At 44.4% G+C, this 18582-nt stretch overlaps 2 protein-coding genes across 7 annotated transcripts in view; one reads left to right on the forward strand and one right to left on the reverse strand.

Moving 5' to 3' along the window:
• The window catches only part of NIN (ninein), a 92786-nt gene extending 89919 nt beyond the window's left edge, over positions 1–2867 (reverse strand). For all 3 annotated transcript variants that reach the window (XM_071221996.1, XM_071221993.1, XM_071222001.1), the window contains exons 1-2: positions 2604–2867; positions 2037–2090 (exon numbers count right to left, since the gene is read on the reverse strand). The gene's annotated coding sequence lies outside the window, so the exon portion shown is untranslated. The remainder of the gene's footprint in view (positions 1–2036; positions 2091–2603) is intronic.
• Positions 2868–2876: 9 nt separating this feature from the next.
• The window catches only part of ABHD12B (abhydrolase domain containing 12B), a 58860-nt gene continuing 43154 nt past the window's right edge, over positions 2877–18582 (forward strand). The window contains exons 1-7 of one of the 4 annotated variants that reach the window (XM_053928307.2): positions 2877–3244; positions 5994–6138; positions 6731–6830; positions 7181–7226; positions 14579–14658; positions 15573–15716; positions 15828–16005. In XM_053928307.2, the coding sequence (XP_053784282.1) occupies positions 15992–16005 (14 nt within the window). In that variant the 5' untranslated portion in view covers positions 2877–3244; positions 5994–6138; positions 6731–6830; ... (2 more) ...; positions 15573–15716; positions 15828–15991. The remainder of the gene's footprint in view (positions 3245–5993; positions 6139–6730; positions 6831–7180; positions 7227–14578; positions 14659–15572; positions 15717–15827; positions 16006–18582) is intronic. The other 3 variants (XM_053928308.2, XM_045201476.3, XM_053928309.2) reach the window with 3 other exon arrangements.

The following is an 18582-nucleotide window of genomic DNA, read 5'->3' on the forward strand; positions in this document are numbered from 1 at the left end:
TTTTAAATTCTGGTTTATTTGTTGAAAGGATAAAATATCTTTCCCAAGCTTCAGTAAGTCTCTCCACAAGCCGCTGCCCAGCAGATGTAAGTTCAATAGCCAGAATTTAAACCACATAATTTATTGGCCTACAAATGAATTGATATTTATAAAATCAATCTTCTGAAAAGACTTTAGATTGTTTGAATCCCCCAAAATGCTCTGGTTAAACCTGCCAACCCTTTATCAGTGTTAGCCTGATAAAATGTATTTTCATTACCAGCATAAATAGGAAGCATCCGGATTGGTGAAATGTTAGTTTAGAAAGCCATGTCCAGTGACATTTAAAACAATTTACTTGGCCAACATTTAACTTATGGCAAGAATACTGCCCACTAAATTAAGATTGGTTGTTCAGAATTCATTGGAGACCCTCTGTGACAGTTAATATCTTTTGACATTAAGGGTCATCACATAACCAAAATGAAAAAAAAAAAAGAACAAGAAAAAAAGACACCCATACCATTCTGAGTAACTTCCTATTAAAAAGACAGATATGTGACATTTTAATGCAAAGACTGTGCCTGTGATGGCTTCCTTCCTGTTGCCCCTGTAAAGCCTTCTCCTGCCTTTGCCCCATGTCCAACCCATTTGGAACATCCACATGTCCTACCCTTTAACTATATTGCAGCTCAGAATTGTCTCTGTTAAAGACTCAGCACAGAATGGGTGAAAGTAAATCCGCAAAGAAGCTCCCCAGCAGTTCACTTGACCTCTCTAAGGACACTGACAACAGCTGAAGAGACCACAAGAAACTGGTTTTGCAGCCAGCCTGTAATGTTACTTTTACACACAGTCTGGGAATTTTCACATCCCTCTTCAACTCCAGAGCAAGAGCTGCCAATATTCTAGGTCAACCACCGACATGCTAGACACTAGAGAAGATGAAGATTCAATTAAGCTGACATGGAAAAATAATTTCCTTGCAGACTGTCAATCCTCAGGAAACAAGTAAACATATCCATTTAGTTTAACGTATGTAAGGGAGCCACCTGGGAATCTTCGATGGTCTCAGGAGCTTAGCCCATGTGCCATGATGGACTTGAATAGGATTCTAATCCTAAACAGCTCCCACCTCAGTCACAAAAGACAACCACACAATCGGTTTTCCTTTCATACATTCAGTAGTTAAGTTGTATGGCAAGCCCATCTCAGGAATTCCAACACTAAGAGGGGATCTGTTCCAGTAAAGTAAAGCAGCAGCAGATCTCCTAAGAGTTGAGTTGTCTAGACACTGGGTACTCCATGGTAGAACAATCTTTCCAGCCCCCATTTTATCTGCAGGGCTGAGGCTAGGAAACCGCCTCTTTCTATCTCTGTCTCTTTCAACTTCACAGAAAGAACTCTCAGCAGCAAACTGTTTCCACCAGCTTCGTCCTTTTGTCAGGGACCGGTCTGGGAGCTGCACAAGCCCAGCCCCTGGAACTCTGGAAGCTTCTCCCGCTACACTCTACACTTGCTTTCTGCTTAGTCTGGCGAGCGAGGCTTCTAGGCAATAAACGACTGGCATTTTGTTCTTTTCCCCTTCTTAGCAGTAGGAAAGTCTTCCTATTTGCATCGACCCCACACACCTTCGAAAACCCCCACTTTAAGGGTAGCTCGCCGGTACTCAAAATACTCCAGGCTAACACCTCGGGTTTCCCCAGGCAGGTTTCTCTTCAGCCTCTCAATCACACGGCTGCCTGGGTGGCACAAGGCTGCAGAACAACTATCCTTTCTGTTCCGACCAAGACTCAAATCCACTCCTGGACCAACAACATACAGAAGCCCCTTTCAGCTGTCGGCTGCAGGCTGGGACCACGCGGGTGGCAGAGGCGCCCAGACCCGACTGCGGAGGCGAGGTGCCGCAGGAGCGCGGGCGCACCGCTTAGGTCCCTGGCAACATGTGATGCAGATGTGTCCCCGACCCGCCTGCCCATCGCTGCCCCCAGAAACCTCAGACACCCCGTTGTAGCGCCAGGCAGCCCGCTCTCTCTGCCCCCGCCGTCCTCGCCTACCTTCTGTCGGCCTCTCCGCTGCGCCCGCACAGCCTGCCGCCTGCCTCCAGTGCTCTGTAAAGCGAAGGTGGTTGCTTTGTTAGGGCGCAAGTAGCGGGACAATACTTCGCAGGCGGCGCTGAGGTTCTGGGCGGGCGTCCTTCAAAAGGACGGGACTGGAGACCCGCGCGACCGTCATTTCCATATGTAAGACGCCAGCTTTTACAAAAGCGCGACTCCAGGGGGTTGCGGCGCGTGTCCTCCCCACCCTGGCCCGCCCCCGCCCAGGCAGTCCGCGCCTCCACCCCCCGCCCCTCCTCCGCCTCCGAAGCCGCCCCCTCCCCGCCTGGGCCCCGGGGAGCGCCCCGACCCCTCCGCCCGCTAGGCCACCCGCTTCCTCGCGGCCGTTCCCGACGCTCGGCCCGCGGAGACAGCTCCCGCCCTGGCCGCGATGGGAAAGCCCCTGCCCGTCCGGCGCCGGGGACGTGCCAGGCGCGCAGGGCCCCACCGACGACGCGGGGCACAGCGAGGCCTCGGCGCACCCCAAGGCCGCGGGGCGGGGGTCCCGGAAGCGGGCTGCACGCTTACCGCGCGTCCCGGGGCTCAGGCGCCGGTCGCCGCCGCGGGGACCATGGCCGCGGGCGCACTCAGGGCTCGCACGCGCGGGCAGCGGCAGCGGCAGCGGGATGGCCGCGCCCGGTGCGCTCGGCTCCCGGCTGTGCCGCGGCCACCCGGAGCGTCGGACGCCGGTTTGGAAGGGCCAGGCCCGCGCGGGGAGGAGGAGCCGGGGCGGCGCCGGCCGGGGCGCGGCTCCTCCTCCCCGACCCGGGCCTCCCGGGCGGCGGGGGGAGGAGCGGCCCGCGCCTCCGGGGCCCTCGCTGGGTCTGTTCCCCCAACCTTGACCGGGACTGCGCCCAGGTCCCGCCTGCTCGGGGTCGCGGAACCCGGAGGAACCCGGTCCGATCTTGTCTGCAGCTGGACGCGGGGAAGGTCGCTGTGGAGATTTGAACTTGGAAAACCCAGGGCTCAAGGGGGTGGAGGTGGAGGAGATTCCAGCGCCGCGAGTTCGCTACCGGACAGCCGCTGGCGCGTCCACCATTCCACCCCCTGCCCGCTGGACTCCCTTTCCTCCCAGACGCGCCCTCACACACCCCGCTACGCCCCGGACAGCCGGCGGCCACTCTTAGGTGTGTAGGAACGGCCCCGCCTCCAGCCAGCGGTACTTTAAGGTGAGCATTTAGGTGCGTCTCCTGCCCGCAGGCGGTCCTGGATTTTCCAGCCCTCGAGCGCCCATTGCCGTTATTAGAAGAAAGGTCCAGGAGGCGGAAGGGCTCTAGACTGGACTCTGAATCTTTTAGAGCAAATGAAACACTCCTCCCAGATCTTAACTGGTTTCTGCACCTGACCCCCAACTGTCCGCGTAGGCCCCCACCCCTTATCCAGCCTCCCGTGGGTACATCCGATCCTCGGTCACTAGCCACACAGGACAGAAACGCCTTGGAGTTGGTAGTTTCCAGCCAACTATTGCTCGATGTTTACCACCTCCTCCGCCTTCCCTCCTACTCCACTCCCCCGCCCCCAACTCCCCAAATCTCCGCTAACTCCCCCATCCCTACAATTCTGACCTGGATGCAAACGGGATACAAGACCAGGCCTAGAGTGCTGGCAGCTGTGGGCTGGGGCGATCCCCAAGCCCCTCTCTCTCTGTGAGCTGCAGGATTAAATGTGTTGCTCTTGAAAAAGGAGACACCTGATTTATTACAACCCACAAGTCTGGTTATTTCAACAAGGACCTGGAGAAAGCTCCCTTGCTTCTGGAGAACAAGGGACAGGAAGGAAACTAGCATTTGAGAATCCAGTGTGCTGGAAACTCGACAGGAATGGTCTTACCTAATCCTTGCACTACCTTTAGGATGCAGGCATTATTATACTCGTTTTGCAGCTGAGGAAATTGGACTTTAGAAATGTTAAGGGCCTTGCTTAGGATCACATAGCTAGTACTTGGCAGAGCTGGGTTCAAAAAAAAGCAGATTCAAAAGCAGGTCACATATGATAAAATTGCATGGAACTAAGAACACACACAAACGAGTGCATGTAAAATTGGCGACATTTGAATAAGGCCCTAGGATTATATTAATGTCAATTTCCTGGTTGTAATAGTGTACTAGTTATGCAAGATGTTATCATTGGGGAAACTTGGGTAAAGGGGACATAAGGAATCTCCACATTATTTCTTACAACTTAATATGAATCTACAATTATTTCAAAGTAGAGAGTTTTAAAAAATAAAGCAGATCGGTCTTATTTTAGAACCCAAGCGCTCTTCTTCCACAGACAATGTGCCCGGAGAATAAGAAAGAGGAGAGGCTCACGTTCTGTGTGTACACCCACTCGCGCACTTTAAGCATGGTTGTTCAGTGATAGTAATTATGCAACACGTACTACACACTGTTAAGTGAATAGCTAACTTGTTACCAGAATATTTACATTGGTATCATTTTATATATAAGGGAATAATGTCCACTGGGGACTAATGCTGCCAAAAGTCTTAGAAGGTAAAAAATAAAGAGATGTTTTTCTTGTTTTACCTAATCTCTGCCATGGGAAACTCAACCTATTGGTTTTCTCTCCAAATATGCCTTTTCAATCTGCAAGAATCGTAAGGCTGAGTCTGCTCATTATTTTAAAACAGTGATTCTTGGGGGCCAGAGATGTTGGAACCAGCATTCCTTCCCTATGGAGGAAGATCAGAATTGGTGAGGGTTATATAATTTGAAAAACAAAGTATTCTTTCTTGAGAGGAGTGAGCGGCATGGAGTGAGTGCTGAGGCTAGAAACTGGAAATTACATTCAGCAACCTCCAGCCTCCCTACAAAAGTGGAGGAAATGTAGCACGGTTACTTCATGGTGTAGCTTTGCAAAAGCAGTTTTACTAAGGTGGGTATAATTTAACACGATATGCCTATAATTGAGGTTGCACAGAGTGAAGGTTGGTCTTAGTCCACTCAAGTCACTAGAAGAAAGTGGGGACTTATCAATACCGTAGAACCTATCACTTGAGCTTTTCTCTCTGTTAAAACAAAAATGAAGACAGTAGCAGAAAATAATAACCAAGCTCTAATTTTACATTATATGCAATAACAGTTAAAGTGAAAAAGAAATGTAAACATTTACCCTGCATTAATGCCCTTTACAAACCACATTTCACTCTTATCTGTTGCAGTTTATCTGCCTGTGACACCATCTCCCATCTTACGAAGAGCCTTGTTCTGGGACCCAGGACTCTTCGAGTATTTGCCGATGATATTTTTGAGTGGCTTTCTGCTGCATTTTTCAGTTTTAAACTGGCTTTCTCAGATGATTAAAAGCTCTAAGAAGTTAAAAGAGTACTCCAGTGAAGAGAAAGTTACTGTTTCTTCCTGAAAGTAACTTTGTAAAGATTAATTTAGAGTCAGGACAGCAAAAATATGAATTTATTTTAAAAAAGGAGAAAAAGCAAATTCAGACTTTGTAAATTTCCTGTGCAGAGTTAAAACTTTTTTTTCCCTCTTTTTTTTTTCTTTTATTTTTTTCTGATCAGGGAGAGCCTATAGCTCTACCAGGGGTGTCAAATTCATTTTCACTGGGGTCCACATCAGCCTTGAGGTTGCCTTCAAAGGGCCAAATGTAATTTTAGGATTGTATGAACGTAACTACTCCTTTAAAAAACATTTTTTAATTTTTATTGTTATTCAATTACAGTTGTATGCCTTTTCTCCCCATCCCTCCACCCCACCCAAACCCACCTCCCTCCCCCACCTCCACCCTCCCCCTTGATTTTGTCCATGTGTCCTTTATAGTAGTTCCTGTAATCCCCTCTCCCCACTGTTCCCTCCCCACTCCCCCCTGGCTATTGTTAGATTGTTCTTAACTTCAATGTCTCTGGTTATATTTTGTTTGCTTTTTTCTTCTGTTGATTATGTTCCATACTTTAACTAGGGGCAAGGAGCTTGGCACTGCCGCCGGGTAGAAACAAGGTGCCGGGCTGCATACAACACGGTGAGGGATCCGGCCCACAGGCCTTTGTGTTTGCCACCTGTGATCTAACCAAACTGAGTCCATCTTCCCCGAAAGCTGCTGCTGGGTATAATTTATTTCTCATGTACAAAATTGTAAAAGACAAACAAACAAACAGACAAACAAACCCCCCCCACACACACATCTTCTCCTGTCACTCTGTAGTAACTCCCAGGTTCTTCTACACTTCTTCAGTAAGCGTCTTTCTTATTTCTCTGACCATTTGAACTGATCAAAACAGTCTTCAGGTAAACTGCAGAGTTGCATCAGAGAGGGTCCACGGGTTCAAGCACATTATCAGTTATGGTCCAGCCCAGGGCCTGTTGGGGTGAAAGGGAATCATATTCTCCCTAGGACCCTAAGGCAATGAGTGGTGAAAGGAGGAAGGGGGAAATTGATTGGAGACAGGCAAGCCAAAGACTAGGAGTTTCAGTGGCAAAATGTAGGCAGTAAAAAAAGGAGAAAAACACGGAAAAGAATCAGGAAGGAGAGAGAAAGCAATCTGATTTATGTTTTTGCCGCAAAAGGGCGTTCGTTAGGAATTAGGATTCTCTCTTCATTTTCTGTCATTAAATACCTGAAGGAAGAAGAAGTAGATTTTTGGCACAACTTAATTCTTTTTCATCTTCACCTGAGGAAATTTTTTTCATTGCTTTTAGAAAGAGAGGAAGGGAAAGAGAGAAACATCAGTGCAAGAGAGAAGCATTGATTGGTTGCCTCCCGTAGGCACCTGGACATGGGATCAAACCTGCACCCCAGGTATGTGCCCTGACTGGGAATCAAACCCACAAACTCTGGGTAATGGGACGACAGTCCAACCAACTAGCCACGCTGGCCAGGCCTACTGCTGTCTTGGAAGTCATGAGCTATTCAAAAGAAACATCAATCTTCATTTTTGCCCTTAAGGAATATATCATTCTCCCTTGGGGAAGCAAAAATGTGCACGCATGAGAGAATAAGAGTAATGTAATGTGGCATTGGATTCTAATCAGGTCCTCCAGTTGGGAGTCATACACATATATAACATGTGTATGACAGAGAAGAGAGGAATGATTTCCCTAAAAACATGGCTTCTATCAGGTCATTCCACCCACTACTTTTCATTTCAGGTCCTGGATCTCCTTAACATTAAAGGCCCTGCAGATCCATACAAAAGTATGTATCCTCAGTGTCCCCAGACAATCCACCCTCCTTCCACTCTGCTCCTATGTGCTGCTGAGTCTTCCCTCTGCTGCTCTTCCTATCCAGATCATCAGTCCAAAGGCCTATTCGATGCCCTGTCTCTGTTCACTCCTCTTTATTTGGCCCAGCAGTTCATGCATTTCTGGAAGTGGTTATTAAATATGTGTGTGAAGGAGCTCATGGATTGAGCATTTAGGTGCTTTCCAAGTACTTGGCCAGCACATGGAGAAGAGCTGTTGCATGTGTGTGCATGGGGATGGGGAGGGGTCTGGTCATCTTTTTTGAACTATCCTTTTGCATGTGCTGGAATCCGGAAATGTTCTGCTATTCCAGACTGTAGTGCCTAAAGGTGGACAACATGGCTTCATTCAAAGTAGAAGGAAATGAAATTCTGGTGTAAGAAACTTTGGTGTTCCTTCCCCTCACAGTCTCCTGAATACTTGGCCAACATGACATGAAATCTTTACCTTTTTGTTAAAAAAGACCCTTGACTAGAAAATGATGTGACATTTTTTCCCCCAAACAAGACCACTTTAAGTTCTTTGGAATTTGATGCATATACAAAAGAAATGGGAACCCAGAAACTTATATATTATAATATCAATAGTTCTTCAATAACTTCTAGTAGCTACATTTCAAAGAGTAAAAATTTTATATTTTATTTAACTCAAAATACCCCCAAATGGTATCATGTCAACATGTAATCAATATAAAAAGTATTAATGAGATCATTTAAACTAGTGTTTGTATGAAGTCTTTGAAATCTGGTGTGTATTACGCATTTACAGCACATCTCAATTCAGACTAGCTCCATGTGGTCAGTAGCCAGTGATCAGACAGTGCAGTGTTAGAACAGGAAGAGCATTCCAACTGCCTCTAACCCACCCCTGTTGTTACAGGGAATCTTGGTTCAGGAGGGTTTGTGCCTTGCTCAAGACAATCATACAGAAATTGCATCAGACCTCTAGTCTGGGCCCATCCACCCCAGTACTGGCTTCCTGTGAAGGTTCATGGGTGATGCAAATAGCTGCCTCAGAATGAAACAGTGTTTTAAAATATTTTTAAGTCACCTCCCTTTAAAACTTATGGACCCCCCCAAAAGAATTTTTATAATAAGTAAAATGTCAGAAGAAAATAGCCAAATATGTACTATTTTAATACTTAGAAATGACAACCCAGTAGGCCATGTAATGCCTACCCCACAGCCTACTTGCTTTGTACTCAGCTGTATCTGAGCCTGCAGGGTACCCAGCAGAGAGGAGGCTGGAGGACAATGCCTGCCCTCCAGGGGCGTGTGGGAATGATGCCTCTCCACCTTCCATTGTTCATCCCATCCACGTCAGCTCCTGCCAGCTGACATTGGACATACTTTGTCCAATCCCAAGAATCCATATCGTTTTCCATAATTAATCTCAAAGACCTTGAAATAACGAAGTGAATTTTTGTCTGCCACTCTGCACATTTGGTAGTGTTTTCTGAACCAAGCCAAAGCCGAATTCAGGAAATGACCATTTCAAAAACAGAAAATGAGACCAATAGGAAGACATTGCTTCTGATAATGAGGACATTTGGCAGTAAAGTGAATAATGAGAGCATCTTTGCACCTGAATTTCTGAGAAAGCACTACATACATCATTACAAAAAGCAATATAAATCTTTGATTTACATTTTGTTTTCAGTTGGGAGAGAATGGGCATGGTTCTCTGAGGATATGATTTAGGTCACTTTGCACCAAAATACTGAGGTCAAAGTGATGACAAATCTAATGGCAGTGACCTCTGTGAGTCCTATTTCAGTTTATGTCAAATGCTATCTTAGAGGCTGAGGGTTGGGATGCTGAGATGCCCAGATGCCATAGCAGGCCTTAATAAAAACATACTTTGTCCAATTCTTGATTACTGAGATCTCCTCCCCCACAACATGCAGCCGACTTCTGGGTCCCCTAAAGTGCAAACAAGATTAAAGGAAATAAGATGAGCAGAGAGAAAGATCAGTGTCTATTTATGTGTTACTGGTCACAGGTCAAAGTCAATAACAGGTCAACGTGTGTGTGTGTGTGTGTGTGAGAGAGAGAGAGAGAGAGAGAGAGAGAGAGAGAGAGAGAGAGAATGAATGAACAGGTAGATGTGCTCAGTAGCGTGGTTGTCCTCTCTGCCCTTCCCCACCTGCTCTATGCACTAAGAGGCTAACCCAGATGCACTGCATTAAGGGGCTCCTTTGTGCCCTGGCATCCCATTAGGTCCAGCTGATGGGGTCACTGGCAAAAGATTGGAAGGCAGAAGGAGCATGAGTTTGGGGCATTTATTCACCCAGCTTGCTCATTCTAGGGTATTTGGAGGCTGGTTGCATCCCTTAAGATCATAACTGTCGTGCAGCCCTCTCCTCTTGCCAATGAGGCCTAGGCTTAACCCCGGGACATCACCTTCCAGGGAGGTGCTATCCTTGTTTCCCTGTGCCTGGCCAACCCCTTTGTAATTAGTCCCTTTATTAACTATTCTCCAAATACCTAATTTGAGTTTATCCACTATTTCCTCTGAGATATTGATCAATAAAGTCATTATGCATACATTTCATGCTCCAGAAACAATGACCCTTCTCTCTGTAGGCATATAATACCTTGATTTTTCTATTGTCCAGAATTTTAGATCAGTTCCCACAAGCAGACCCTGAAATGAGGAATTGTGTGCAAGAGTTTTATTGAAGAGATGCTCCTGGGAGAAACATGCAAGGGGGTGTGGTGGAGGAAGAGGAGGTGGAAGCAAGACAGAGAAAGCAGAAGTCAGCAAGGATATAATTTCAGACAAAGTCTAAATTCCACTCAGCTGAATCTTGAGTGGAACTCTGGAGCATATACTACATGTCAGAGTTTGTACCAATAAGTCAGGGACCCAAGGACATCCAAGTCAAGAACCTTCAATTTATGCTCCACATATATCCCCTGTAATTTGAAAGTATTTAGGGAGGGAGACACACTGATTAATTGGCTCAGTAATGGAGTTATTAGTGAAGAGGAAAGAGAGTGACCTCCAGGTACCAGAAAAGCTCACAGCAGTTGCTCAGAGATGCACCCTTTACAAAAACACTACATATAATTTGCCCTGGCCGCCATGGCTCAGTTGGTTGGAGTGATGTTCGTTAACTGGAAATTTGCAGGTTCAATTCCCTGCCAGGGCACATACCCAGGATGCAGGTTTGATGTCCTGTCCAGGCACGTATGGAAGGCAAACAAGCAGTGCTTCTCTCTAGCATCGATGTTTCTCCCCCTTCCTCTTTCCCTTCCTCTCTCTCTAAAAGCAAAGAAAAAATGTCCTTGGGTGAGGATTTAAAAAAAGAAAAGAAAAGAAAAAAAGAAAACGCTGCAGGTAATTAAATAGTATTTTCTTTTCTGGACTTGGTTAATATACTGTAATATTAGTAAAAATCAAATTAAAGCCAATTCTTAAAGAGCAAAGGAGTCTGTGGGAATCTTAGCTACCAGATGCAGGTAGTAGTTCTATGGTATGTGTGCATGTGGTTGGGGGCAGGGGAGATGTATCAACACTTGCCATTTCCCTCTGAAGCTTCTAACACTTGGAAATTTGTCATAGAAGCTTTTCTCATCTGCAGTTCAAACACTTTTTTTTCAGCAGGAATTTAGCTGAAGTTGAAATCACCATCTGGTATCTCATATTGAACCAGGTTCTTTGTGTGCCAAGAACTTTTTCTCTTGGCAATGATGTTGACTGTGATCTTTCAAAAATATTTCTTGGGTTGGCAGTCTTGACTGAACAGAGCAAAGCAGCCTGTCTTGGAATTTAGGAAGAGACGTGTTGAGCAAGTTATTTCCCCAGGAAGAAAAGTGCGAGGTGAAAAGTTGAACCTTAGGTTTTGAAACCCCAGAAACTGTAGCTGTTATTATTGAACTATAACTAACTAGGGAATAAAATCTCAGCAATAAGATTAGAAGTAGCAAAATGTCACACAAGACCTAGCAGTGGAATAATCAATTCATACCAAAAATGCTATTTAAGCACTTTTCAGGTGCAAAATGATATCCTTCATGGCTTAATGTAGCAATTTTCAACTGGTGTGCTGCAAGAATTTTTAAAACGTGCAATACCTGACTATTTAGTCAGGGGTACTGACCTCTTTTCCCTTAGATTGTCAAATTAAAAACAAATGATAATAGCCAACACAATAATAACTGTATGCATGAGTAAAAATTATACTTATTTTTTGTCAGATTGGCAGAAATATATATATATTTTTTGGTGTGCCAAAAATATTTAGTAATTCATTTATGTGTGCCATGAAATGAAAAATGTGGAAAATCTCTGCCTTCAGGACGTAACAATGACTAAGGAGGGGTCTCTGCACCCAAGTGGTTCACCATCCAGTGGCCAGGACACCAGGAGGGAACAAGGCAGACTATACTAATGAGTGTAGCTGGCACCATCTTTCTCCTCCCGGACGCTCTCAGACCCTGTTACCATTTTGTGTGTCCCTCCATCAAATGCTATTGTTTCCGAAGGCCCGCACCCATAACTCTTCTTCAGTGGCTGCCCTTGGGTACTGTGTACATACACAGAGAGCTGAAGTGCTTGGAGCTTAGCCCCTAAGCTCAGTGTGGGAGTAGGGAAGCTGCTCAGAAACCAAAATGGCTTATAAAGAGCCCAAATTCTTTAACAATATTTAAGACTTTGGTTAATCCCAGACTATCTTTGCAGCTTTGTCTCCTACTGCCTCCCGCCAAGTCTCTACCTTACAGCAGGGCATAAATTCATAGCCCAATGGAATCAGGCTGAGCTACTCTCTCCCCGGCTTTGCCTAAACTCACCCTTGCTCAGTCTCTTTCTTTTCCCTCTCCTACTTTCCACATGTACTTACTGGTCTCTTCTGGGAGCATTTCCTTAATAAAATACTTCCCTGCAAATCCTCCTCTAAGAATCGGCTCCTGGGAACCTAACCTAAGACAAGGGACACAATACGAATATAAACAAAATGCTACGAGAGCTCAGGAGTGACTAATTCTGCCTCGAGATCAAGGAAGTTTCCATAAAAGGAAGGTTATTTGAACTAGGCATTGAAGGGTAATTTGGATTTTGCCAGGCAGAAGTAACTGAGGAGTGTCATAATAAATATAGGGAAAAATACAGAGTCTGGCACAAATAATGTCCCTTTTTATGACAAAATCTGTTATTACAAAATCATAAGCATATAATTCTGTAACACAACAATATCACACTCAAGCACACCATATGATATAGTGGGTGAAATGTTCAAAGTAAAACTGTAAATTATTGTACCCATATTATTACCCTACGTACCACACTCGAGCAGGTGTGACTTCTGCCGGACCCTGTACAGACGTGTGCCAGGATAATGAAGGCGATGGCGGGAGGCAGTAGGAGACAAAGCTGCAAAGATAGTCTGGGATTAACCAAAGTCTTAAATATTGTTAAAGAATTTGGGCTCTTTATAAGCCATTTTGGTTTCTGAGCAGGGGAGAAACATGATAGAGCTCTCTTTTAGAAAATAATTAAATGGAAATAGAAAAACTGGTCAGAGAGATAAGAGATTAACAGTGGAAGCCAGTTTGGGGGTCATTGCAGTATTCTGGGGGAGGATGATGAGGGACTGACTTAGGGCAGTGGGCATGAGAATGACAAGGAGTGGATGGATTTAGGGAATGAATGAGTGGACTTCTCAACTAAATGGATGTAGGTGGGAAAATGAGAACAACCAGAAGTGGCCAAAGTGTTGGGTTGGATCAGAGAGTAAATGATGGTACCACCTACCAAGAGAGAGAAACCAGGAGGTGAAAGCCAGAGAAATGAATGAGTTCGTTTTGCATATGTTGAAATTAAAGGAGACACCTGAAGTTTGAGAATAAAAACATAAGGAAAATATTGGGATATTCAGACACTGAAGTTCTAGTTCAAGGTGAGACCAAAGAGAGACACTTTTTAAAAGTAGCTTTCTGGAATGGAATCAAAATAATAAAATCAACCACAGAAACATGGACATCCTTTAGAAATAAGAACACAAAACTTACTTACGACAAAGTGCAATACTTCGGTTTTGTTATGGTTTAAGTTTCCTGATTAAAACTAGATGGGGCATTCATATGATCTAAAGATTATGTCTGATGTATTAAGTTTGCTTGGCTATTTGGAGCAATCTGTGACAGCAGAGTCCTATGACGATGCTGAAAGAAAGTAAAATAATGTTGTTAGTGTGTGCAGCCTGTTATCTGTCTAATGTAACACACTGCTGGAGGGGGACAGCTGGAGAAATAAGTCCATCAACAGACAGTGGTCATTTCCTGGCCCTTAATTATTGCTGTTCACTTGCTTTATGGCCTTGCATTGATTTTTTAAAAAATAAGTCAATATGTCCATATGAGAACTGGCATCCCTGCAGCCTTGACATTTAAACAGCATACAATTAGAAAAGAAAGCACAAGTCCAAATTCTTAACAAATGTTTCCTTTCGAGGAAAAGTCTACTTCACACAAGCCACATTGTTTCAAAAGCCAGATGAATTTTAGGGCCGCAGAAAGGCCTCACTATTCTGTATCAGTGTTATATGGAAACTCTTCTTTGAAAATACTTAATACTTAGAAACTAACACTCCCTCCTATCCTAAGGTAAGATGTATGGATAGATTTCAGAAGCCAAGACACCTATAGAAATAGTGGAGAAATAGTGGAGAGAAAACACAGTGGGCAAGGGAAGGAGGGCATTCGCTGTATTCATTCATTCATTCTTTCTGCCTCTCTCCTTCACTCCTTTCCTTCGTCCCTTGCTCAGTCCTTCCCTTCCTCCATCCCCCACTTGCAGGAATACTTGAGAACCTACTGTGTGTTAGAAATTGTACTAGGAGTAAGAGATAATATTCTGAACAAGAGGAACATACATAACCTCTACCCTCAGGGAATCTATCGTACTTGATTTCAGATTCTACGTTTAAATAAAAGATAATATCACTTGTTTTCCACTCCTGTTCTCTCTCACTTTCATGTTGTATAATAAAGCATATTAGTTTCACCTGTTTGTTTGGCAAATGTGCTGGGCATAACCCAGCTTGGCTGCCTGCATTTGAAATACAACTCTCTCACTTAATAGTTGTGTGTATTTGGCCAAGTGACTTAACCTTTTGACCTCCTGTCTCTTCATCTATAAAACACAGATGGTAATTGCACATGTCTCATAGGACAGTTTTGAGTATTACAAGAGATAATTCATTTAGAGCTTAGAATGGGCTCTGATACTGTATTGATGTTATAATACAGTACAATTAATGTTACAGTTGATGTTACCCACTATTATTTTTATCATGTGCAGGAATAAACAGATGAAACAGACCGTATCTCTTGAGGAGCTTATAGTCTTGCAAGTGGAGACAGACAGGTACACAGATAAAGGTAATAAAGCGTGGTGGGTGAAGTGATGAAAAAAGAATGCTTATGCTATCATGGGGGGTTCACATGGAAGGGAGTGGTGAATTTTTTGAGTCAACTCTTTTGAGACGGATGTAATATCAATCCAAAGTAGTTTCTTATTTCCCTGACCCTTAGGTAAATGATCCTTCCCTATTAAATGCCTGTTTTGCTTGCTTTATTTGCCCATGGTTATTCCACTGTGAATAGTTACATAAGCACAAATGAAGGCTTTTTACGAAGGGACATTGTGGTCCCTCTTTATTTACACTCTGAATAAAGGAGCTCACCAGAATGGGTGAAACTAGGTTACATTTTCCTGATTTCTTATGTTCAGTGGCATATTTCTTACACAAATCAGAGTTGTTTGTGCAAAGGGAAAATAGGCCTTTTCTAACCCCAGCAAGTAATCTTATTCCTTTTGCCAGTGACTGTCTATGTCATGGCCATGTGATTTTATTCTGGCCAATGGCCACCAAAGTAAGCTGGGGGTTCTGGGAAGATTTTCTCAATAATGTGAGACTAATAGGAGGAAATACCACTATTCTTCTCTGGATGTTGTTGGTCTGCATGCAATGGCTGGCACTACTGCAGCCATCTTGTGACCATAAAGGGAGATACCACTGACACCCTAACGATGGCAAATAGAAAGATGGAAACAAAGTGGGTCCCTGAAGACACCCTTGAGCTGCTGGATTTACCTATCTGGGCCTCGATCCACCTCCATACCACTTGTTGCGTGAGAAAATAATACCTTAATTGTTCATGTTGCCTTTAGATGGTTTTTCTTCCAGTTAACTCCTTGAGGTAGCTTGTCCCCAAGGATTTGCCTGCAGGAAAATTGTACATCCTCCTCCTTTTAAGCCCAGTTATGGACATAGGACTTGCTTTGACTACAGGAATGTCAGCAGCGTGATGGGACACTTCTGGGCAGAAGCTTCAAGGGCCAACATGTGGCTTGCCATGCTCCCTGTCCCCTGCCCCTTCGATCAGGGATGCACGCTGAGAGGGTGCCTCTGCCAACCTGGCTGTCAGTGACTGCAGTAAGTAGGGCTGTCTTGTCTCTTCTATGATGGACATGGGGCATGAACAAGAAATAAACTTATCATTTTAAGCTGCTGAAACGTGTTGTTATTGTTGTTACTGTGGAGCAGTCTGGTCTGTTTTGACTGGTAAACATCCTAAAAGCTGTAGTGACTGAAGACAATGGTGTGAAGGCAAGAGCTTGAGATGCAGCACCTTGACTCCCAGTAACTGAGCCGTGACTGGGAAGAACAGGCTCGCCTCTGCCCACTCCACACACTTCCTGGTCAGTGAGATGAGCCTCAGAATGTAAGTAACTTAATCCAAATAATACTCTTAATATGTCTTTGCTTCAATGCATTATTCAGAGTAAATTAATCACGACTTATTAAGTGTCTCTTTAGTATCTCTGACACCAACCTCATCACGTTGCCCCACCAGGCTGTTTTTGTAATGACCTCACTATGCACTCCCCCAGCCACCTGCCTACCTAGACACCCACCTAGGGGGCTTTCAGTAATGGTTCAATGGTTCATTGAGGTGGGTATTATTGTTGTTTCTCCTTTCCGGAGGAGGAAACAGAGACACGGAGAAGTTAAGTGTCTTGTCCAAGGTTGTGCAACTAAAATGCAGTGACACTTGGATTTGATTCCAGGAAATCTGGCTCCAGACTCATGCCTCACTATAAGGCTCACCCAGGAGCAGCGGGGCTGTTCTTGGGAAGCAGTTCTTAAAGAAGCAGCAGGTTAAAAGCCCCTTTGAGCTTCATCTGATGTAAATCCTAGCTGGGTGTTGTTTTACAACTTGCAAAGCAAGTCTACGTCCTGGTTTCCTCAATGGTCAGATGGCACTGCTAATGGTCCTGTCCTCTGCGAAGTAACTGGGGCATGTGAAGACCCTAGTACCCCGCTGGGTTTCGGTAATGTTACTGGGGCTGCTGAAGCATTCTGGGGCAGACCGTGCCCCCAGAGGGTGCAGAAGTCTTGGGCACGTGGAGAGTCATGCACAAATGTGAAACGACCATTTGGGGATTTTCTCTAGGAGTTTGTAGGAGGATACAGGTTGTAAGGTGACAACAGGGCCTGGAAAAGTCTGCCCGGAGAGTCACTTCTGGGATCTGTAGACAAAATAGCAGCTGAGGTGCACCTGACATTCTGGAATGGATGGTCGGGTAAGCCATTGAGACCGACTGTGAGTTAGAGGGTTGGGGGCAGAATACCATTGAATGTAAACTGTAATTGAAAAAAAATTCACAGAGGGTTGGGGGCATTTTTCTGAGGACTGAAAGGGGTGCATAGATGTGCATATGAGTAGGGTGGTGAGGACAAGGAACTTGGATCTGAAATTGTTTCAGAAAGGCTTTAGGAATGTAGTACAAGAGAGAGAACTAGTGCTTTGGGAAAATGCAATGAACTACTAGCAGGTCCTGTTGGTTGTAACTCTAAAGTGTTTTTTGAAATTGAACACTTCTTACCATCCCCACTGCGGCCACTGCCAACACCCTCCTTATCGCCACCATTGGGTCTCTTCTAGACTCTTGGGTCAGTCTAACTGGTCTCCCTTCTTCCACACTTGTCCCTGCCCCAACCATTCGTTTGCCTCATAGGAGACAAGGTGATCTTTTTAAAGAATATAGTCGGTCCCTGTATCTTCTTCTCACTCTTAGAATAAACCCCAAATCTTTGCTGCACAATCTGGCCCTGCCTAACACCTGGGTCTCATTTCTCACTCACACCCCCTTCCCTCATATTTCTCCTGTCTAGCCCCTTAGGTCTTCCCTCTGCCATACGAACACCCCAAGCTCCTGCCTGCATTAGCTGTTCCCTTTGCCTGCAATGCTTTCCCCAGGCTCTTTGCATAGCTGGCTCCTTCTCCTCCTCTGGTCTTAATCCAAATATCACCTTCTACAATTCTCCAATCCCCATTCCCTGCTCCTCACTCTCTCTTGCCACGTTTTGTGCCATTAGCAGATTCCCTTTCCTCCACAGCACTCACTGCTGCCTGAAATGATCCTGTTTGTTCACTTGCCCATTTAAAGGGCTGTCGCCAGTCTTGCCTACTAGCCGGACTGAGCCTTGCTCACCTCATTCATTGCTGTAGCCCCCAGATCAGTTTCCAGTGCATGAAGCTCCATAAATTAAGAAATAAGTAATTTACATTTAATTTCTGTCAGTAATGCCTTTCAAACAGTTTACTCACATATGTCCCAGTGGAAAAGGAGAAAAATTAATTTTATTTATATTTAATTGAATATTAATGTAGTCTTTGGATAATGGCAATGGAATAGTGATATCTGAGCACAATTTTATGAGGTTATCTATCTCTAGAAAATCTGAAATTACATTTACCTTCAAATTAACTATTTTTAAACCCAGGAGCAATGATTGATAGGTTTCTATTTTTAAATATTATGAAAATATAAAATGTAAGCTAGAATGTTTCTATAATAAAGAGCTTATAGTTAGAAAGGCTAAATAATACAATATCAAAATCTAGCTAACCATATTTTCTTTACTGATTTATTTGAATAATTAATTGGTACTGAATATTTATTAGCAATCCTTTGAAATATTAACATTCTACCTGGGTATTAACTGCAGTTGCCTATTTATCTTATTTCTGGATTTGATTCAACATTTTTGTATTTAAAGATCCTTAATGGAGAGCCCTCTGGGACATAGTCATCTTCATTCTACATGTGGCCAAATTTGGTCATATTTACTGGTTGTGCAAGGAGCCCTTTCTGAGAAGTAAATATTAATGCTGACTGGTTCTGAAAAAGGAACCCTCAGGGCACCTCTTCTCCTTCTTTCCATTTTTAGACACCTCTGTTAACTGCCTTAACACTCGAGTGCAAGTGTTTTTAAAGGAGCGTGTGAAGATTTG

This window comes from Desmodus rotundus, chromosome 7, assembly GCF_022682495.2.
Source record: "Desmodus rotundus isolate HL8 chromosome 7, HLdesRot8A.1, whole genome shotgun sequence".
Taxonomy (NCBI): domain Eukaryota; kingdom Metazoa; phylum Chordata; class Mammalia; order Chiroptera; family Phyllostomidae; genus Desmodus; species Desmodus rotundus.